Source organism: Canis lupus, chromosome 28 (genome assembly GCF_003254725.2).
Source record: "Canis lupus dingo isolate Sandy chromosome 28, ASM325472v2, whole genome shotgun sequence".
NCBI lineage: Eukaryota > Metazoa > Chordata > Mammalia > Carnivora > Canidae > Canis > Canis lupus.
In genome coordinates this window covers 875205-898485 of record NC_064270.1, presented here as the reverse complement: position 1 = coordinate 898485, position 23281 = coordinate 875205, and the positions used below count along the sequence as shown (strand labels likewise).

The 23281-nt window shown below is 46.8% G+C and overlaps 1 protein-coding gene and 1 long non-coding RNA gene across 10 annotated transcripts in view; one reads left to right on the top strand and one right to left on the bottom strand.

The window, feature by feature from the left end:
* The window catches only part of WDFY4 (WDFY family member 4), a 285745-nt gene that overhangs the window by 74263 nt on the left and 188201 nt on the right, over positions 1-23281 (bottom strand). For all 9 annotated transcript variants that reach the window (XR_004810035.2, XR_004810033.2, XR_004810034.2 and 6 more), the window contains 4 exons: positions 12225-12373; positions 8122-8242; positions 6221-6306; positions 4496-4558 (listed from right to left, as the gene is read on the bottom strand). Coding sequence is in view for 6 of the 9 variants with exons in the window: in XM_025466322.3 (XP_025322107.1) it covers positions 4496-4558; positions 6221-6306; positions 8122-8242; positions 12225-12373 (419 nt within the window). In the remaining 3 variants the exon portion in view is untranslated. The remainder of the gene's footprint in view (positions 1-4495; positions 4559-6220; positions 6307-8121; positions 8243-12224; positions 12374-23281) is intronic.
* On the top strand, positions 8556-21373 carry LOC112671977 (uncharacterized). The gene is made up of 3 exons (XR_003143959.3): positions 8556-9373; positions 16938-17061; positions 20970-21373. It is a non-coding gene; the product is annotated as an uncharacterized LOC112671977 (long non-coding RNA).

The window sequence follows — 23281 nt, the reverse complement described above, 5'->3', positions numbered from 1 at the left end:
CTGTCACTTTAGCTGTTCTTTCTATTCTTCTGACTCGTCCTTCTCAGTTCTCAGCAGAGCCTGCCTGTGTCTCACATTGTGGGGCTTTCTGGCTCCCAGATACTTAGCTAGCTAAGTGTCTAGCTGGCTTTCTATGAGAAACACCTGGAGGCTTGCAGAATCTTGCACCCCATGAATATCTGATGATGCCACATGCTGTCATCAGAATGTTCTAGTCTTGTACCATAAGGAGACATGGATGGATTACAGATCCCAGGTTCATCCAGGCTTTGCAAGTATTTCCCAATTAGGATCCAGGCCCACAGAAACTTCTTGTAATTCAGTTATGGAGGCAGCCATTGTCATGGGAATTCTAGGCATAATTCTGGTACCCAAAAGTTCTGGTTTCCTATATGTAAGGAATGGCCTGCAGAGGGGCCAAATCAGTTCTCAGACGCTGGGAGTTGAAGATACAAAAACCTACAGCACAAGCCAAGATTCTTGGGCTAGTTGAAAACTCTCAAAATGGATTGCACACTTGTATCAGAGATGAGAAGTTCATGTTCACTAGAATGTCCGAAAAACAGAGGGGTATTTTTTGAGACTCATTGTGGGGATTGGGCATTGCCCTTAGTAATCCAAATGGAAAATAATCAAGTTTGCTCTAGGCATGGGGCAATGGCTAGCCTAGGCCTCCAAAGGCTGAGGGCCATTATTGCTTTTTTTATCTGAAACCCCTGAAGATCCAGTGTGGCTGGTGGGAGAAGGACTGGAGAAGAGAGATGCATGAGGTCTGAGAGCACAGCCAGCCCCCTGTTTTAATCAACTCTTCCAGATACATGCCTACACATATAGCAGGGAATGCTAAAACTAAGTGAAGGAATTAAAGTATTTATTGAGCATCTACTGCGACAACTGAGATTGGTTTGATCTCAAAGCCCACTGCTGGCTGTTGCATCACAGTCTCACCAGGTCCCAGAGCCTAGGATCAATGATCCGACTGGGGTTTCTTCATTTTGGAAAGCACACCTTCCATGAGCTTAGAGAAGCATTCCTCTGGCACTATGCATTGTCCCCAATTGACTCCAGGACTTCCCAACTTTATGTTTCCCAAGGGCCTCCATGCTTGGAGCTGTTCTGGGGTTGTGCCAGGCAGGCACAGAATGGCCCTGAGAGATCCTGCTCCAATGGGCCCAGAGAGCCATCATAGAAAAAATAAACTAAATGGAAATAGCACAATGCCCAGTTGTCCCACAAGTGCAAGTGCATCCCTATGAATGAGTGAGGAGAAATTTCCATACCTTTGACTCATCTCAGGCCAAGAATTTTCCTGACACTTAGCAGTCATTTTTGTACAAACCCCCCAGCTTAGTGGCCATAGCCACAAGTTAGCTCCTCTTCTGTGTTCTTCCTTCTACTTTTCCTTTGTCTGCTCCCCCTCCATCTGGGGCAGAAATTTAGACATAGGTATGCATTGTTGGGGCAAAGCATCTCTAAGACTCTGAGAGCACCAGTATAGAAATGGATAGGGTGGGGCTCACAGTTGTGGGACAGCTGTGTGCCCACTGAGTGATCTCACAGGCATCATTTGTAAGGAAGAGAGTGATCTGTAGAGGCAAACTGGGTTCAGTGAAGTGGCATGTCAAAGTTGATGCAAAGAGAAATTCCAGGGAGAGAGAAAATGAGTGTACAGCTCATGAGTGCTGTGGTGTCTGGGGGGCTCTCCATATGGAGCAGTGGATGGCTTTCTGCTTTAGCTGACCCCCCAGTATTCACCTTTCTTCTGATAACAGAGCCCTGATAATCTTGGGGAACCACCACCCTGTGTGGTCTATGTTGTTAGGTGGGACTGATCCCATTTCCAGAAGGTGGGTGGGCACATGGCACTGATCTGTCCTATGAAAGCACTTGATTAGTTCTGGGATGGGCACTAACCTAACTTTGGAAATCATTTTTTGGGATTTTTGCTAAAATTACTGGAACAGAGCATTCCTCACGTGGTAGAATTCCTAAGTTATTGACTGGAGCTATCGGTTGGACAACCTACCAAAAATGGAGTCAACTCAAGGGAAATCCTCACTATGAGGTGTACACCTACAGTGTGCTGGGATTTATTGAATCCAGAGATCTAGCCATGTCAGGAGCCAGACCTTTATTGGTCTTCAGGTATGTGAGGTGATGGCGGGTATGTGAAGTGATGGATCTGCTTTTTTCGCTTCATTTAGATGGAAACAGCTTTCCATAATTGCACTAAAATGTTACAGAGAAATTGAACTGTGGACAGTAAAGTTCATATGAAACAATATGAGATCACAAGGGCTGATATTCAGCTAATACGCACAGTTAGGACTGTACCATTATTGAACTACTGAAATACGTCCATTCCAGTTTGTAAACAGTTATCTCTCTTCTAGTGACCCAGCACCTCCTGGGCCTCCTGGACCATTCCCTGGCATGCCATGGACTTCCCCACAAATCTACCAACTAAAGGATTATTGTCTGATACAACAGGAAGCTTCTGCTGGCAGCTACTTCAACTGCTCTTTTGAAGGTCATCGATAATCCCCCTGTTGCAAAATTCAATGGTCATTTCTTAGTTCTTCTCTTGCTTGGCCTACCAATAACATTTGATCACAAACACCACTGACCACTCCCTCTTCGAATATTTGGCTTAAAGGACATTTCCCACACCTGCAGTCCCTCCTATCTTCCTGGCTGTAACTTCTTGATTTCTCCAAGTCCTTAACTTCTAAAGGCTGGCATATTCCAAGGTACAGTCCTTCCCATGTGTACTCATTCACTTGATGATCTTGGCTAGAGTCATAGCTTTAAATACTATTTCAAATTGCCATCTCACCTGGACCTTTCCCTAAACTCTAAATTTATATACCCACTGGCCTACATGACACTCCCAGCTTGACATCTGGCAGGCATCTCAAAACATGTCCAAAGCTGAGTTCCTGCTGTCCACCACACCCCAAAGTTCTCCCTTCACTCTTCCCATTCCATTTTCCAGTTGCTCAAGCCTAAATCATTGGAGTTATCCTTAGGTCCTCTCTCACACACACCACACTTGATTTGGCAACAAATCCCAGCAGACATGGCTTCAAAACATGTCCAGAAACACAGCACTTCACACCATCTTTGTGCCATCATCTCCTTCCCCTCCCCCAATCCAAGACATCAGCATCTCTCAGCTACATTACCACCACAGCCTCCTGACTGGACTCCCACTTCTGCCTTCGGTCTACTACGCTTATTTTTGACACAGAAACCAGAGTGATTCTTTTAAAATATAAATTAGGTCACATCATTCCTCCAATACTGACTTCTTACTCAGAGTAAAAGCCAACGCCATTACCGAGCCCCCAAGGTTTGCATGAACCAGCTAGCTCTTTCCCCTCTCTTCCCTGCACCCCACACATCCTGACCTCAGCTGAGCCCACTGTACTCCCCTGATGGCTTTTGCTTTGCTCGTCCCTGGACCTTGAAACACTCTTTTCTTGGTTACCTGCATCACTCCATTCCCCACTTTGTTCATGGCTGGATTCAAATATCGTTTTTTTGGTGAGGGCTTCCCTTACCACCCTACCTCTAAGTACTTTATCTTTTATACTTATGCTTATTATCTAATACGCTTTTTGTTTCACTCATTTAAATTGTCTTTTTTCTACCTCCCTCAAGAAAATGTAAATTCAGTAAGGACAGGGGAGATGTTGTGTGTTTCGCTCGTTACTCTGCTAAGCAGTAACCACCACATTTAACAAGCTATCAATAAATTGTTATGAATGACTTGGCAGTATCTGTTCCATAGTCATAAATATTTTTTTTTGTTTGGGGCTTTTTTTATTATAATTACTTTGAATGCCACTCCTGGGGACACCCCTCTCCACCCCATTCCTACATACTCCTGGAGAAAAACCAGCAACCACCTCTTCTCATTTCATTCCTCATAGAAATAAAAGCACTTACTGATCCTTGAATTAGCCTTCCAGAGAACTGCGTACTTGTAAAAGGAGACCATTTTAGGTGGCTGCAAACATTTCATTTCCTGGCAAGGATGCTCCATATCACAGATTCATAAGTTAATATCTGACTCACATTCTACCATATGCTAATTGAGCTTCTGAGCTTTCAGAGACTGTCATGTAGGAAGGACAGAGCTGGGATTGCTCATAGCCCCCACCTGGGGGCCTGACACCAAGGCTGGGCCTGGGTTGACACCACACCAAGCGACCTTCCCCACTCACAATGGGCAGAGGACCACTTCTTGCATTTTGGTCTGAAAAAGTCACAGAGCACATGGAATTCCAAGTCCCTTTGCAGAGGTTTAATCGGCAGAAGGAACTCCAGGAGGAGGATGAGAGGATGAAGATGAGAGAGAGAAAAATGAGGGGGATGGTAGATTGATGTGCTCTTTGCATACCTTCTTTACAGTAGGTTTAGACAATTGAAAACAAAGCAAGGCCAGCACCATGCCCAGAGAGCATAGCTGGACTCCTGCCTGCATCATTACCTTAGATTGAGGGGGTCTTCCGTGATGCCTTTCCCCTTCAAGCTGGGTTGGAAAGAGCAGAAGCTAAAAAAAAAAAAAAAAAAAAGGAAAGGATCGTTCAGCAGCAGAGCCAAGACTCTTCCACCACCAGAGAGACATTTTTGGTGCCAGTCAAGAGGGTAGATACTTGTCCCTTTCACACCCCATCCTGTCCCCAGGTCATGAACACCAGAACCAGACCCAGGTGTACCTCTGTGATGCTCAGGGGCAGTCCCTGGCAGGCACCACACATTCTGGCCTTAATAAAAATGATAATAAACAATAATCTATAATTACAATTAAAGCTATGCATGTTGGCAGGTTGGGCCAGGTGCTTGACAATTTCATTGCCAATTTCAGCAATCACTGAAAATGCCATCTTATTTAAGGCTCCTTGAGGCAGGGCTGGGAATGGTTTGGCCAACATTCACTGCCTGAACTATGGATGTATAAGACTTCTAAGGTTAATTGTGAAAAACTGTGCTTAACACACAGGAATCACAGGGAAAAATGGATGTGAGGTTCTGCATTGCCTCTCTCCTTCTTTTGGCTTGATCTAAAATGGAGCTTGAGGAAAACCTGAAGAAGCCATATAACAGCACTCCTTGGAGGCACCTCAGAGGAAGGCCCACAAGCAGCGGAGAAGTGCCCAGAGCTGGTGCAACTGCCTCTCTACAGGAGTCGCCTTCTCCCTGCTGGCCCTGCCTTTGGATCGGGCAGCTGGTCCTGGAGCCAGTTACTGGTCAGGAAGGCAACGCTAGAATCTCTGAGATCTAAGTAGGGGTGTCAAATATCACCTCAAAACTTCCAGCCCAAAGTGGAGCTGAATTTAACCACCCCTTCTGGCTTGTCTGGCTAAGAACCTGCTTTCCTTTCTGGCCCTTCTAGATTTCTCCATAACTCTGTATATCTGTAAGTTTAATGATGATGAAAAAAATAACCATTAGTATCAAATCATGTATACACTCACTTAAATTTCTTAGACTGATTCATCAATTTGGAGAAACAAGTTAAGCTAAAACAGCAGGCTTCTCTCTTTAAGAAAAAAAGATGTTCCATGAAGAGGTGGGAAATCAGTTGTTTGGAATTCTTTCCAGTGAAATATGAAATTGGAACAACTAAAATTGGCAAGTGGGATCAAAAAGAAAGATTAAGCCAAAAAAAATTATTTGGAAAATTAAAAAAACAAAGCCAGAAGATTCTGGAAGGCCCATTAAACAGCTGGCTTCTTAAATGTGTTGTGTCTACACAAGTTTTTCCCCCTTGTCATTACTGTCCTAAACGTCTTCAGTCCATGAAACAGAGCCTGTTTCCCAGGATTGTGGGAAGGCACTTCTGCATCTTTCTCTCCACCTCATTACATGATTTTTTCTAAGATTTTATTTATTTATTCACAAAAGACACTGAGAGGCAGAGACACAGGCAGAGGGAGGAGGAGCAGGCTCCCTGTGGGCAACATGTTACAGGGACTCAATCCTGGGACTCTGGGGTCATGCCCTGAGTCCAAGGCAGAGGCTCAACCACTGAGCCACAAGGCGTCCCCATTCCATGATTTAACAGCTCTGGAGGTCAGGAAGTCCCTCTTGTGTCTAAATCCTGCTTGCCGGGGTTGAGAATAGTGCACCCGAGAACAGAGCAGAGCCATTTCTGTTCTGTTTTCAGTTCATGATCAGTTTTCTCCTGGAGAAGGATTTTTCAAACCCTTACCTTTTGAAGACTTTACTCCGATCATTGTTGTGAAAGACAAGAAACTTGGAATATCCATTTTGGAAAAAGAGCTCCAGAGCGATGTCCTGTAAAGAGAAACCCCTTTCACTGCTACTGAAGTTGTCTGGAATGGAGAGACCCCAGGGCCTAGAGCCACCAGCCATGGGTCATTTGGTTCTCGGTGTCAGGCAACCCTTCCGGGTTGATTCTTCCAATCTCCCCAGGAGGTGGGAAGACCTTGATGATAGTGATGAGTGGGGGTCTCCACAGAATGGGTAGAAAGGCAGGGGGCCTCAGACTTCCTTTGACTGAAGCAGGAAGCAAGGGCCCCACTCCCAGGATGAGCCAGAAACAGACAGAGGAAGGAAAGGGCCCAGGGGCTACCTTCAGACACTTTGGTTTCCAGAGTTTGGTTTCCTGAACCAGAGAGTCACCCTATCAGAACATTAGGGGAACCTATTGGGTGGGTACAACTCCCAATCTGGGCAGCACTGTATGAGGACCTACAGACCTGCAGGCACAGGGTGCTTTGCCGAACTCATTTTGCAGAGCCAATGTGATGTGGCCAGGCTGACATACCAAGGGTACTTTGTTAATGGATAAATGAACTTTACATAATTTCTTCTTATTTCTTTCCCGATTCCAAGCTGTATAAATAACAGACTTGGAACAGCCACAGAGAGTCTATGTGTAGAATGAGGCTCATGGATGAGATGGGGTCAGGGAGAAAATTTCCAGGGCTGGAGGTAGGCAGGGGTGAGGCCTGGGCATGGAAGCACAGATGGATGCTGCATCCCACAATAGTCAGGTCCCACTTCAACGTGGCTGGAAGTGAGCACTCAGAGTCCAGTTCACTAGGCTCCTGAGCAGAGGGAAAGCATTCATAATGATCCTTTCTAGAATGAGCCCTGCTGAAAGGCCTCCCTGAGCTTCAGTGTCAGATAATGATAAGTTAGTCCCTTGGCAGGAGGATCATATGACAAATTATAGACCCAAAGACATTTACAAGTAAGATGCTCTTATGATCAGGGGTATTAGGGCCAACCATTGTTCCCTTGTTGGCCTTAGCAGAACAGAGACGTTACAGAGAGGGTGGAGGAGAGATCGGGCCCCTCCCATCCTACAAGGGTGGTCCCGAATCTCGTCCTCTGCCTGCTGCCTGGGTGGCCTCTGGACACAGAAGCAGCTTCGTTACTAGTAAGGCTGGGCTGCGGAGGCCAGATGTGTCTGGGGCCAGCAGAGGCTCCTCCTTTTACAACTCAAGTGAGAAGCTCCAGGTTGTGTCTGGCTGGTGTCAGAGCCCTGCCTCTGAAGGGAATTAGCTCCACTGGCCCCTGGTGAGCCTTTGGAGGTACTGGGTGAAGCCCTGGGACCCTGCTTGGAGGGGATAATCAGGAGATCTCTGAACCACTTGGCCCAGGAAATGCCCAGAGAATGTGGAGATGGGTGTGGTCATGGGGCAAGGGCAGAAGTCAGCGGAGGCCATGCATGCCCTCAGACAGGGTAGGCTGACCCTCGACCCTTAGTCATCAGCTCTGCCATGAGGCAATGGAGCTGCCCTGTCCTGTACTCTAGACTCTCCAAAGCCGCTCACGGGCAGGTTAAGAGGGAAAATACAGCAAAGAGGCTGGGTCCTTAATGATGCAGTAAGAGGGAGAAGTTTCCAGCAGCCAATAGCAGGGACTAGGGAGAGAGTGAAGCAGACTTCAGAACTGCCAACCAGGAAACTGGGCCCAACAAAAGTCATGCTCATAGATGTGTCCCAGAGGGCACTGGGCGGTGCACAGTTGTGAGGGAGGTGACAGGGGATGCTCGTCACACTGAACGGGGACCTCGCCAGTGTCTGGACCACTGCACCGGGAGCTGCTGCTTGTCCCTCTTGCCCCCTCCCCAGGGCGTACCTGCAGGAGGAAGCGTGCCTGCCGGAGCTCGCTGAGCTGCCCATAGCTGTGACTCTGGCACGAGTACTGGTCGGAGGACCTGTCCTTGCTGCACATGTTGAAGATGAAAGGATCACTGATGCTGGAAAGGAAACATGACATGCACTGAGAGGGCGAGTGAAGGGCTTATTCCCATTGCTGCACCTCCCCTGTGCCTGTGGCTCTGCAGACACCATGGGGGGAAGTGCTGTAATCACTGCCAGACAGGAGGCCAGTGCCTTGACCTGCCGACTCTTTTCTGAGCTCCTGCCTCTGTCTTTTCTGAGCTCCTGCTCCAGGGTGGGGCACCAATGTCACCAGGCGAGGGGACAGCCTCTAGGGTAGACAGTGTCACAGGGTGCGGGGGTGTGAGCAGGGGGTATAAGAACCTTCTCTGGGTACAGGGGTCAAACATGGGTCAAGGGGCTTGGGAAGAGTGAAAGACCCCATTACACACAGAAAAATTTCAGGCCAAAAGACAAAGGCAGAAAGATGAAGGGCCTCCATAAAGAAGCCTGTGTTTGGCGGGGCTTCAGCAACGTGGGGCCTGAGGTGACCCGGGCACCCCCGAGCCCCAGGGACATGTGCAACAGGCTGAGAGCTCCAGAAGGTCTGGAGGATGCTGGCCACAGCATCGGCGGGGGCCCCCAGAGCACAAGCCCAGAGCCAGGAGCCCTCTCAGAGGTCAGAATGACTCCCCTTGGGAAGAGAAGGAGAGGGGAAAAAAGGAGAGTCATGAATTTGACTCCGATTCACCCCAAAGAGGACAGTTTGTGCACTGGGAGTAAATGGAAACCCCTTTAGGGAACCAGATGAAGCTTTTCACCACTGATACAAGCAGGGACTTCACAAAAGTGATTTCAGTTATAGACTCATATTTCTGAACTTCTGAGTTACACAGCAAATTTAAATTGTGTACATGATTGCAAAAGCTCTGATCAAATGCCCCTTTAGGACTTGAAAACTAGAGGGGCCCTCCAGGTGTCTCAGCCCTCAAGAAGCCTGTGTTATCAACCACAGATCCAAAGAGCCAAGTACTGAAAGATTCTGCACCCACACAGGCGGCAGGAATGGGAGAGAAGTCGGCATTCCACCTCCTCCCCACCGCAGCACCGAGGCTGACCCTCCCCACCCAGCCTACAGAACAGCCCCTGGGCCTCCACGCCACACACCCCGGGGGGAAACCAGAGAGATCAGTTTGTCCCACAGGGCGGCAGGACTTCTCTCATCACCGGTGAGTGGGGGTGGCCCAGCATCTGCAGTGCTCAGGACTTGGATTTGTGCATGATGCAGAATGATTCCCGAAGGTGGAAGGGCGGGCTGCTCATGGGGGACAGAGCCTAAGCCCATTGCTCAGCCTCCAGCACAGCCAGCCTTCCAGGATGTAGACTCAGCCCTTTGCAGCTCTTCCTGCCCCTTCTTAGAATAAGCCTCTCAGGTCCCTGCTCTGAGCCACATAGCTATAGGTTTGATCAAATACAAATGTGGCTTTTCTTGTGGATGCTTCTTTCTGCTTGGTGCTTTAATTCAAATCTGCTGGCTAAGGCTCTTTGTCCCTCCATCAGGGGCTAAGCTGAGCTACCCCTGAACTTCTTGATTTTGGTCTTCTGGCCTCCAGAACTGGAAGACAATAATTTTTTTTTTTTAAGCCACCCAGGTTTTCGTACTTCGTTATACACCCTTAGGAAACAAATATAGTCATTCTATTCAGGCAATAAAGGCTTTCACTGAAAGCAAAATAAACCTTCTGGAAAAGTTCTTAACTTTCTGAGAAAGTTCCAAAGTACACAAGTATAATCAATGCTGGAGGATTTGCAGTGTTCCTGAGTTTTATTTGGGATATTTTTATGGTGCATCAGAGAGCCTCTTTCAAGGTCTAGTGCTCAACTATATTCAATTTGATGGCAGTCTTTTAGAGAGACATTTCAGGGTTGCGTTAGCTTTATTTTTAACTGGCTTATTTATGTATCTTCCTTAGTCTCCATGGTCAAAATAAGACTTAATCCCCATTGATCTGACATGATCTAATAGCCAGTCTCTGAGAACCGCATCTCCACGAGTGCTAGCAGTTTCTTAGAGCAGCAGACAAAACCTCAGATAGAAAGCACTATCTGGTTAACAAATACTTCTTTGAGGTCTGGTGACTAAAATTACCTAAGAAATTCCCAAATGATATTCCAGGGTAGTAATCTGTTCTCACTCCCCTCCTACTTGCATTCTAGAAAAGTACATTTCCAGACGTGGAAAGTCTCCTTCATCATTGCAAATCAAATGAGTGCATACAATCTGACAACTGGACTTCTATTAAAAGTGCAGATACAGTCAGTTTGATCATGATTAGATGCACTTCTTAAACACAATTTACCTAATCAACAAGATCAAGATCTTATCTAACACTAACTCAATTTAAACCAGAGGTCGAGAGTGAAGCAAAGGATTCTACAAGTCATTATAAAGGCATTCCATACATAGAGGTGGAGTAGAAAGCTTTCATCAGCTCTCAGAAAGGGAAGTCTGCAGACTCATTGTCCATATTGATCAGTATCAATAAAACATGAGCAATAAGATGGGATGCATGTGCCAAGTATTAATTTTGCTCCTCCTGCCTTGGAAAAGCACAGAAGACTCATGGCAATCGGTGAACATTTGGTATGAATAAAAGATGGAAATTAGCAGAAAGGAAAAGGCCAAGCATTTTAAAGTAAATCTAAATCAAAGGAAGGTGGGCTGCCATACTCCTTAAACTCTTACTTCCTGCCATTGGCTGGAAATGATATGGCAACTGGGCGTTAAAATTCTTCGTTATTGGCAGGCTAAGACTCTGATTATTCTGTCAATAGTCTAAAACAGTGGTTCTCAAAGTGTGGTCCCAGGCCAGTAGCATCAGTGTCAGCTAAGACTTTTAAAATCTCAGGCCCAACTGCAGACCTACCAAACTAGAAACTGGGATGAAGCTAGGTCCCAGAAGTCTGTTTTGACTAGCCCTCAAGGTCACTTGATATTAGTTGGAGAGCCAATGAGTTAAGACGTTATCTTGTCATCATTTGAACCTTTGTTAGTCAGAAAAATCAAGATATCTTCATCCAAATCTATTCAAACATGATGATCAAGTGGAAGCATATGACCTGACAGCTGAACTTCCAACAAAAGTATGAACACAGTCAATTTGATCTTGAATGGGGATCCCTGGGTCGCTCAGTGGTTTAGTGCCACCTTCGGCCCAGGGCGTGATCCCGGGATCAAGTCCCACATCGGGCTCCTGCATGGAGCCTGCTTCTCCCTCTGCCTGTGTCCCTGCCTCTCTCTCTCTGTGTCTCTCATGAATAAATAAATAAAATCTTAAAAAAATTTTGATCTTGAATGGTTGTACTTTGTAAATACAAGGGAATTAATGAGAGCTACTGGAACCTGAACAGAACAAATACATTTGATTATAAAGAAGAACCTCTGAATTTCCTGCCAAAGGCCTCTAGTAATAGTTGATGTGAACAAGAATTCTTCACATTTCTATCCAAATCTTGTCCATCCTTCAAAACCCAGATCTCAGCCCATGTATTCTTCTAATAGGCCCCCCTTAGCACACTAGCCCCATGTCATCAAGTGTGAGCCCAGAAGAGTCCTCCCATGACAAATATTTTGTATCATGAAGACCGTGTGCCCCAAACTCTTTCCAAAAGAACCTATTTGTGCTGCTGATTGCACTTGTGTGCCTCACTTAGCATGAGGGGCAGTGCCTAATGTTACGCAAGAGTGAGCAATCAATAAGCTGTTGAATGAGTAAGCTGATGCAACTGGATCCATCACCCAAATAACCTAAAGAGAGATTCCCCCTTGTCTTGAGGTGCATTCCATATCACAAGAGGCATAAGAAGCTGCCTCATTGTTACTCAGTCCAGATTTTAGCTTTGGAAAACCACAGCTATAGATACCTGTGTCTTAAAGTTCTCCTGTTTTATCTCATGGCTCAAGTTCAGGCTCAAACCTAAGCCCACAATAACAACAATGTGGGAGGGGTGGGAATAGGGGTGGCTGAGAAGGAAGTGAAGGCTCAGGGGATAATCTGCTGGGAGAAGTAGGGAACTCACTTGGATAAGCAGTGGCGGGTACAGTAGACATCACCCACAGGAGAGAGTGTGAAGTTCTCACAGATGTAGAAGTGCTGGTGGCCAAAGAGCAGGACCCCTTCGGAGACCAGATGGCCCTGCACAATCACCAGGGAGTACTTCTGTGTCACCTGTAGGGAGACAGCATCAGAGTTAGTCCATGTGCATGTGAAGCATGCCCATCATCCTGATGGAGGGCAGGAGGGCAGTGACCAGTCACCTACTGAAAGTCTGGAAATAAGAGTAACATCTTGTAAGAAAGGCAGAGCCATTGCCCGAGAGCCACACTTCTCTTCACAGTTTAAGTGGCCCCTGTATACCCAACACCCCTGTTTTGTCATTTAATTCACCAAAGACCACTCCCACCCTGACCAAGACAAGTGGATTAGTATTTACCGCTGTATTGAGCATATTGACAATGTTCTCTCACTTTAGACCCCTCAACAGCCATGCAAAACATTCTGCAGTTGCAATGAGAAAGATTTTCATGTATGAGCCATCCCTCAGTTACAGAGGTTTTGGAGCTTGGTGGGGAGGGCCAGCTGATAAGTGGTTGGGCCAGGACTGGAACAAGTCTACCTAGATCCACAAGTTTAAGACTGGTCCTGCTGTCTCTCCAAGGCCAAGACTAGTTCAAGTGTATGCAGAGGAAGCATGTGCTCCACCTACATCCCTTCTTTCAGACTCACATTCATTCTTTCAGCAGCTGGAAATGCTGGCAACTTTCCAGAATCATCTCTGCTAAAGAGAGTGCCTGGCCCTTCTCAGTGGCAGTCTATACCCAACAACTGGTCACTGCAGGGTAGGAAGAATCACCTGTTGCTTCAATTCTACCCAACTCTGAAGAATCACCCCAAACCTACAGCTCTGATGGAATCAACAGAGGACTTTGCTGAGACTATGTTATAGTTGCACTTCTTCCTCTGCACAATCCTGTGATTGTCACTCCCAGTGAACATCTGGCATGCACATCTTCTGGGCCCATAGCTGGCTTCCTGGGGAGCCTGACCTGGAGCAAAGTCTTAGTATGACCCAGAATTTTGCATGAAGTAAGGACTAAGTGGGTCTTTACATGGAATAAATCCCTGAAAAAGTGAGCGAATAAATGAATTCTAGATTACAGAAACCCAAATGGACCAAGAGTAAGACCAAGGCCAACATTTTCTCAGGGTAATTCCGTGCTAATTCCAGTTACACAAAAGAGGATCTGATTTGTTTATTTGTCTTGAATACCTAACATATAACCACTGTAAACATTTTACACATATTAACCAATATGTGTAAGGAGGTTTTACTACTGGGGAGAAAAAAAAGAGGTCCCAGAATTAAGAGTCTCACCAAAGATCAGTCATCAGTCACCTAGTGGTAGAGGCTGGATTGAAGCTAAGCTCCCTGCTTTATGTTGGGAACAATATTGGGACCACAGTGATGAAATCTGGGAAGCAGGCTTTGAATACCAGTTCTCCAACTCATGCATCAATTGGGATCAGCCAAAGTCAGGGCCAAGACCAGAAAGTGAAGATTTGCCAAAGGATTTTTGGCCCAAGATGAGCATTATCCACTGTGATCCAGGGCCAGTCATCTCTGAACTATTTTTCTTAAGTGAGGACTAGCTAAGAGTCCTTGTTCCTAAAATCCAAGCCTCCTATAGGCAGCTGGCTTCCCTGGCCTCTTCCGCATCCACCTTGTCAGAGGACCTGGCCCTCAAACCACCTGCAGAGCCCCAGCTCATCACGGACTCATTCCCAACTTCATTCATTCATCCAGACAGTCATCTATTAGAGAGTCTGCATTCAGCACCTACTACAAGCAAAGCCCTGAGCTAGGTTTTGGAGATAGAGGGATGGACAAGATAAACAAGAACTTATACTCATGGGGCTTAAAAACCAGGAGTGGGGAGACAGATAGTAAGCATACATGTCAACCAATTAATGATCATAAATTGTGACATATGCTAAGAGAGAAAAACTAGGGTGATAACAATAAGGAAGAGAGAAGCTTGAAGGGGACACTATTTTAGACAAACTCTGAGACCTGATGTACAAAAATGGGGCAGCCATGGAAAACTCAGGGAACATTTCAGGGAAAAGAACATCCAGTCCAGAGCCTAGAGGCAGGAAGGGCAGATCCAGGGAGTAAAGAGAGTCCAGAGTAGCTGAAATGAATTTAAGAAGTAGGTGTGCTTAGATACAGGTTGGGGAGGAGCCTTGGATGTCTTGGTAAGGCCACTGGGTTCTACTCTCATTGCAACAGGAAGCCGTGGGAGGGGTCATTTCTGAACAAGGACATTGGCTGCTGGGTGCAGAGGAGATCAGAAAGAGCCAAGAGCAGAAGGAGTGCAATCAGTCATGTGGCTATTTTGGCGGTCTTTTGGGATATAGCAACAGAGACTAGTAGGAGGAAGAAGAGAAGTAAGGAATCTAAGCGAAAAGAGGTAGAATCGACAAGAACTGCTACCAAACTGCAGAGCCAACAATAATAATAAAATCATAATCAGAAGGATGGAGGATGCATGTCTACTTTGGGATTTAGGCAATTAAGTGGAGCTCTTCAGCTTCCCTGAAAGCCTTCCCCAGAGGCAACCACCATCATCACTTTATTGTATTGGAGGATAGCAGATGTGTCACCCCACTTTCCCATATTATTTTGAGTTAAAGACGCTTAAAAAACATCACATATAAGAGGGGCACTCTGGCCTACCCTTTTTGTTTGTTTATTTGTTTGTTTGTTTGTTTGTTTTTCCCTGAAAGCAGGAGACAAAAGGCCCAGGTGAAAAATGCCTTTCCTATATTAAGAGGAAAAGAACATTCTCAGCACCCTAGACAGAGAGTTTAGACCTAGAGAAATTTGTCAAATAAAACCAGTTGGACAAACCTCCCTTTAACCTCACTAGACTTTGGTTACTTTTTCACAATTGCTGCCCTTTGTTCAACCTAAGCACTCAGCCTTAACCACTTTGGAGGTTCTTCACGTTCCTGTGAAGACCCCCACATATCCATAAAAGTAAAATCTGTATCATGCTATTGATCTGTTTTCTGTCAACTTAATTTTTAGGCCTAGCTGGAGAGTCTGAGAGGGTAGGGGAAAAGTTGCACCTCTCCTATAGTATATCCACCCAAAGAGATCCTGTGAATATATGGGATGTTTTATCTCCTTTTCATTTTATTTATTTTTTTAAATATTTTATTTATTTATTTTTTAATATTTTATTTATTTATTCATGAGAGACACAGAGAGAGAGAGAGGCAGAGACATAGGCAGAGGGAGAGGCAGGCTCCATGCAGGGAGCCCGATGTGGGACTTGATCCTGGGACCCGGGGTCACACCCTGGGCCGAAGGCAGGCGCTTAACCACTGAGCCACCTAGGGATCCCCTCCTTTTCATTTTATACAAATAACATGTTCATATGCTCACTGTTCCACATCTAGTTTTTTCCCTTAATGGCCCTCTTGAGACCCTCCCAAATTGCTTCTTATAGAGCTAACTCTTAATAATAGGTACACAGTATTTCCTTACAAGAAGGTACTAGAACTTACTCAACCAATCCCCTATGGATTCAGGCTGTTTTTGAATGTTTAGATATTCTAAGTGATGCTGCAGTGACCCTCCTTGTACATATATCACTTGGAACACACAGGTACATCGGGAGGATATATTCCTGGAAGTCAGACTGTGGATCAAGGGCGTGGCATCTTAAATCTTCCTCTGTTGTCAGACTGCTTTCCTGTGACATGGCACCAATTTTCACCCCCACCAGCACTGTTGGGACACTGTTATGCCAGCCTGTTTAAACTTTTCCTCTTATCCTTTTGTACAGAGGAGACCTCATCTTCAAGTTCACACACTGAGACCTAGAGAACCCCAGCCCCAGTACTGGCCTGCATATCTCCAAACCTCCCTACTCCCTGCAAAGCCCACCCTCACCCAATCTCTGTGCTGCCAATGGCAGGGGCCAGAGCACATTCCTATGATCTCCTGGTGTCTTCCCTTGGGGAGAATTAAGTAACAACCAGAATAAACCAAACCACAAGAAAAATGTCTGGTGAGAGCTGAGTTAATAGCTTAAAAATTGATTCTGCCAGAAAAGAATGGCATTTTAAAACCTAAAAAATGAACCCAAGTGAACTCTTACCTGCTCTTCCATTTAAATTAGCCCTGGGAGGGCTGCCTCCCAAGTTTGTTCATGGTTAAGAAATCCCTCATGCCTTGACTCTATCGATCACTTTAAAAAAAGAGGAACTTCTACTTCAGAAGTAGAATTTTTTTGAGGTTGGCCAGATGATCTATTATCACTCTCTGCAGGTGGATCACTAAGTATGTGGCCACACCTGGTCCTGTGTATGATAAGGAACAGGTTGACTGGAAATCCCCAAATCCCAGAGCTGAAGTTATAGGAGCAACAATTTGCCAGGGCATTCCATGGCAGCCCGTGTTCTCCCCTAGAGTCAGACCTCAGTGTGCACATCTGCAAAAGGGGAAGGTTGGCTGGAGGCCCTCTGAAGTTCTTTCTAGCATGATTAGTCTGCAAGCTAGTGTTATGCCCTAATTTGATGGGCAGAAAAAGTGATAGGCAGAGCCATCGTTTGAGGTACCCAGAACAGAGCAGATGTATACATTTCCTCATATTTGTGTGCAAGATCTACTGCAAAGAAAGCTTTAGCCCTGCTCACATGGATCACGTGTCCCTTTTTATAGACGATCTTTGTAGAAGATCTAGGCGATCTGCTCGCTTAGACTCTGCTATCAATGCATTCTGTTACACTGGCATATGGAATAAGTATTCTGATTTTTCCAGAAAGCACTGACTGCCACAAAAAAGGTAAGTAATAAGGAGAGAGACTGTATAAATTCTATTTATGTTGGCTCCCTATGAACTCTGGCATCTTGATCATTTTAAATGGAGCATTTGGTCATACTAGGAATCAAAAAATGTATCATAAAACAATAAATAGATTATTTTTATATTAATTTGAAAAATCTGAGAAGAGTTATAATGGGTGGATCTCTTTATGGCAGCTCATCTTTTCAGGCAGAGACAAAGAGCAGGGATGCCCCCTGCCTGCCCACAGGTGCCACTTCCACAGGCAAGCCGGCGAACAGCCAAGCCTCCCAGCATTTCACTGCTGGCTCAGAGGAGATCAGATGGAAAGGACAGAAATTGCACCAGCGTAATGTGAAACGTGTTGAGGACTGTTCAAAGCAGAGTCTAGGGAAGCTGCATTTATTAAGGATTTGCTCATTGGCAACTGACAGAAATGGGAGCACATTTCTAGCCAGGGCAGCTCTGAATAGTATAGAACCTGGAGTTGTGTGTTTCGGGCATTTATTCAAAGAGAAGATGTGAGAACCACTTGGGCAGCCTGTTAAAGTTTGTATTCCCAAACTGCATTCCCAGAGGTTCTGGTTCAGCAGGTCCAGAGTGGGACTAGAATCTGCATTTTAATAAGCAGCCTGCATGATTCTGATGCAGGTCATCTGAAGACCATACTTTGAGAAACTGACTCACAGATAGCAGCAAAGCTATGAAAGATGAGGTCTAATCTCATATCAGCATACTGTTCACAACTCATTCATTTGTTTACACATTCATTTAACAGATCTGCACTGAACGTTTAGGTGTGCATCCCACGTACTGTTAGGCACAGAGGGAGACAAAGCACACCTTGAGGGTGCTCATGGTCCAACAGGAGAGAGAATATCAACTATCCCAGTATGACATGGAGAGGGGGAAATACAAGCACTCAGGAAATAGAGGGGGCTGTTGGCCCAGATAGGGGTGAAAGAGGGGGTGAGCTGACCTCAGAGAAATGGCCCCCAAGGAGGTGACCCCAAGGCTGGGGTTAGGAGTAAAGAGGATAAAATAAGGGGAGAAGCATTCCAAGACACAAAGTCTTGAACCAGCTAAACATGTTTGGAGATCATAAGTAGTTGTGTACAATTAGAATCAAAAGTCAGGTATGAGTGTGTGTGTGTGTGTGTGTGTGTGTGTGTGTGCACGCGCGCACATCTAAGCATGAGGGAGGCAAGTCCAGGGAGGTACAGGGCCAGCTTGGAAGTGGTTTTGTGCACAACGTATGCCAAATAGAGTTGCAGAAGGTGTTAAGTATGGACACACACAGCTCTGCATCTTAGAAAGTCAGTTATGGGCATTCACCTATATGGGAAGTTACCACATAGAAAGTCACTTCTTCACACACTTCTTCCCTTGCTATAAATGCCTGATATTAAAATACCTGGGAAGAGCTTGATGCTGCTCTCTGCTGTCCAGAGTAAAAATAACTCCCTTTGACCTGATTACTTGCAAGCAAATTAAAGTCAATATTTTACATTGCATTTGTATTAAAAAATAGTTTTAGTTTCTCATGTAATTAAGGAGAACAGCAACAGCAAAAAACAACTCCCACTTGAGTTCTGACTCTCAACTAGATGCTGGACACCCATCTTGCCAAGTGGAGTCTCATCTCTAAGAGCACAAAGGATCATGCCCAATAGCACAGTGGCTGATTCGAGCCCACAATTAACATGCATTAAATATACCACTTCTCCCATCAAATGGAGCTCTTTGCGGAGAAATGTGTTGGTAGTCCTGGGAATCATTAATCAATGACGCAAAGGTAGCACAGAGTAATTACCATCCCAAGGATCGCTGGGGGCGATCAGAGCTCCAACATTCACAAAAAGACATGAGTTAAGCTGCTGCCATTCTGTAGCTTCTGATTTCCCTAGGGACCTCTGGCAAGGACAGGCCACCCAGAAGCCTGGAAAGAGGTTACAACCCGCAAAGTCTCCTAGACTGTTCTGGCAAAGCCGTTCTGAGGTGGCAGGGGAGGAGGAACCAGGGATCCACCCCACCACACCAGGTGGGTTGTCCAGCTTACGTGATGGCTAGTTGATGGCAGGTGCCCCCAGGTTTTCTGAGCATGCATGCACATCCACCACACACCCCTGCTGTGGGTGTGCTTTCACTTCAAAATTTTAAAAAAAGCACAGACCTGAAAGGTCTACTGGAGATGGCTGAATTAGGGGAATCCCCAGCTTCCTTACATGCTGGCTACAATATGTCTCAATACAAGCAGAAAGTACCAGCCTGAGAAATACAGAGGATACCACCACCCCCTCCTTTCCAAATGCACACACACACATTTGCCATGGGCAGACCTTCTCTATGTTTGTTGGCACATGTTCATGTACATGTACAGTTCCTGTCCTTGACAATGAACACAGTGGATGGGGGGCCCTAAGATCACAGTGGACCAGGGGCTGAGCAGGTAGGTAGGCTGGTACATGCGCACATGCTGCGTCCTGGGCAGAGATGCTGTGAGTGGCGAGGGATCTAGAGGCCTGTCCACCCCGGCCAGTGTTAACCAGAAAGTTTACAAAAGCAGCACAACAGGACCTGAGGCCAACACCTCTGAGCCCCAATATGGAAAGGCGGCCAAAAGAGAGGGCAGTGGGGAGTTTAGTGGAACTTACTCAACACACTGAATTGGGAAGAGACCACATGAATTTACAGTAACACAGATCTGAGATCAAATCCCAGCAACTTCAGCCAGCAAGCCCACTAGGCCCGACTTTCACCACCTAGGAAAGGAAAGCGATGAAGCCATTCTCACAGGCGTGAGACTAGAGGAAGTGCTGTAGGGAAAGAACACAGAGCAATAGCTCCAGACATCTAGCAAGGGACATTTTTGCCAATAATAGCCACAAACAAAAAGCAAAGGGAGGCTCTGAGTCTAGTTTGAGCACGTTCCCTCGGCCAAACTGCCCTCCTGGGCACAAACTGCCGGCATCTGCCTCTCTGGTGGTGGTGGTGGATTTGACATGGAAGCCAGCCCCTGCTCAGCCACGCCCCACCTGTTCCCAAAGGGGGCCCCCCCACTAGCCAGGTCCTGAGGGAGCAGGCCCAGGTCATGGCTACGGGTCGTCTGGGCACCTCTTGACACAACTGCACTCTCCAGCTCAGTGGATCTTTCCAGAGTATAGATGCTTCATGTCAGGAAAGGGAGGAACAAGGCTAACCCCAAGCCTGTCCCTGCCTATAACGAAACCACAGGAAGACTTCAAAATAACAACAGAGCCATGTGTTGAAGTGGTGCTGGCAGCGGCGTGAGCAGAGTGCTGTGGACGTGCAGTGGACACCAGGACAGGCTCACCCAGAAGGTGGCCTCGGCTCCAGGCAGTGGGGGGTGCGTGGGGATGGTCTGTGAGGACCTGGCTGGTGGAGGTGTGAGGGGGAGGGAGGCAAGTCCAGCTCCCACAGCCAGCTAGGGCCTGCCTATGGAGAGCTCCTAGTCTAGACACCACTCTGCTCTTCAGCCCCAGGATGTTCTTGGGTTCCTGTGGCCTGCTTCCTCATGCTACTTCCCGCCTCATGCTTTAAATTCAGGGACTCTCTCTGTTTCACCATATACCAACCCAGGCCTCAAACCTGGTAACTTCCCTCTTTCTCACAAAATGTTGCCTTTTGTGGTGGGTGCAGGAACTCCTGCTGGGGCCCCATCCCAGCAGGCCAGGTCTCTCATGGGTTCCTCTCTGACTCTCTGCCTTATTCTCCACAATGTCAGCAGGACAACAGCCCCACTCAGACCCCCCTCACATCATGCCCAGGCACTCACCCCTGCAGCACCTCGCCTCACATGAGCACCCCAGGAGTCAGGCCAGCTGGGGCAAGGTTTTAATAGAAGCATTTCATTGTTTGCACTAACAGGTCCTTTCCCAATTCCTCAGGTCCATGAATTAAGTACCAGGGTTTGCAGCCCACATCCCCTTCCTTCTTGGAGTGAGAACAAATCCCGAGGTACTATTAAAGGACAAGCAATGGCCTACAGCGGTAAGAATTGACCCACTGACAGCTCCCCTTGCATGGAGAAGAGAGTTTCCGGGAGGGACACATTGTACCTCTTTGATCTTTGATACATACTGGCGAGTCAAGGAGTATAACCTCATTTTAAAGATAAAAGAAATGAGTTCAAAAGTGGTTCCAGGGATCCCTGGGTGGCGCAGCGGTTTGGCGCCTGCCTTTGGCCCAGGGCGCGATCCTGGGGACCCGGGATCGAATCCCACGTTGGGCTCCCGGTGCATGGATCCTGCTTCTCCCTCTGCCTGTGTCTCTGCCTCTCTCTCTCTCTCTCTGTGTGACTATCATAAATAAAAAAAAAAAAAAAAAAAAAAGTGGTTCCATTACTTACTCAAAATCATGAGGCCTGTAACTGTTGGAGATGGGATTGGGTCAGTGGGGTCTGTACAAAGTCTGCCTGGAGCTTCTGCGCACCCCCAGCAACCCCCACCATCAGGAGCCTGCCCCTAGGTGACCCTGGCTGCTCTCCTGGCACACCTCCTCCAGGGAACAAGTGTGTCCAGGGGTTTGGTTCCACTGAGCCAGGAGAAACTCAGGCTGAGTTGGGAGATAACCCCTCCCATAATTTACCTTTGAAACCCGAGGCAGCAAGCACAACCCAAAGAAATGAATCAAAACAACTTATGCAAAAAACAGAGGAGAGGTCTAGATAAAGTCAGGAATCACCTTGATCTTGCAGCCGCTCACTCTTTGGTTCCAGGGAGCTAACATTCCTTGGGGCCCCCTGCCCCCAGCCTGTCCCCTCCAGGCAGGCAAGGAATGTACCAAATGGAAACAGGGATGCTCTTGTTCTCAGCCCCTGCTGGGTTCTGCGTGCTCTTGTCGGCACAGCCTGGAGATCCCTGCTCTCACAACAAACCATGTCAGAACTTCTGACAGCTTCCTGCTGTGTGACATGAGACCAAGAAAGACTGAAGTTTAAGTATAAGGCAGGGGAGGATGGGAGAACAGTCTCTTCCTGGTTTTGTCCTGCCTCTCAGGGGCTGACAGGCACCTGCCCCCTACCACCTCCAACAAGACCCCTGAGGAAACTGCCACTGGGTAGGACAACCAGCAAAAACAAGACTCAGAGATCAGGACAATTACCAAGGTCATCCACCAGCTGCATAGACTGGGGTACAGCTCTTGGTTGTGACTGTAAACTCCAGATCTTACCCTCAGTCCAACCCAGTTAGGGCTGGAACCACCAGGCTGGGCTTGGGAAGCATATGGGAGCCAGGCCACCCACTGAAGCTCCCCTTGGAAGGTGAGGACATGAATTAAGTAGGATATGAACCTAATGATACTAAATGGCAGGCAGTATTCCAAAGATGTCTCCCAAGAACATCATCTCTGATGTTCCCACCAGACCCTAATCTAGGTGCTGCTTGAAAGAACCTGCAGAAGAAATTAAGGTACAAATCAGCAAAATTGTCCTGGATAATCTGGTGGGTCCAGTGTACTCCCCTGACCCCCTAGCAGCAGAAGAGGAAGGCAGAAGAGTTGGCTGGTGGGAGAGATGTGATGGGACAAGGAGGCAGAGGGGGGATGGGAAGGTGTGAAGGGGGAGAGGACTTGACTCAGTAGCCAGTTTTGAGGAGGGAGGGGGAAGCCACAAGGCAAGGGATATGGGTGGCCTCTAGAAGCTGAGAAGGACCCCTGTCTGACAAGCAGCAAAGAATAGGGACCTCAGTCCTATAGAAGCATTGGACCAAATTCTGCCAAAACCTGGATGAGCTGGAAAATGGATTAATTTCCAGAACATCTTGAGAGAAATGCAGGCTTGCCAACACCTTGCTTTCGTCCTTGTGTAACTCTAAGCAGAGAACCAGTGGAGCCATGTTGTGCTGGGACTTTTGAAATAATAAGTGTGTGTTGTTTTAAGTCACTAAATTTGTGGAAGTTTGCTATGGCGGGAGCAGAAAATCAGTACAACAAGCAAAAGCAAAGCATGGCCACCGATCTGTTCTTACCATAGCGTAATGAAAATCACCAATATGGAGACATACAATCCAATATTTCTTTATCCTATCAAGAAAGTAGGAGGGGATAGCTGGAATGTGACATCTGCTTAATATGCATCCTTCCTATCACAGTGTGCCACCTTGACACTATAGACATTTTGGACTGAATAATTATTTTCTGGGGGAGGGGGCTGTCCTGACTTTTGTAGGATGGATAGCAGCATTCCTGGTCTTTGCTG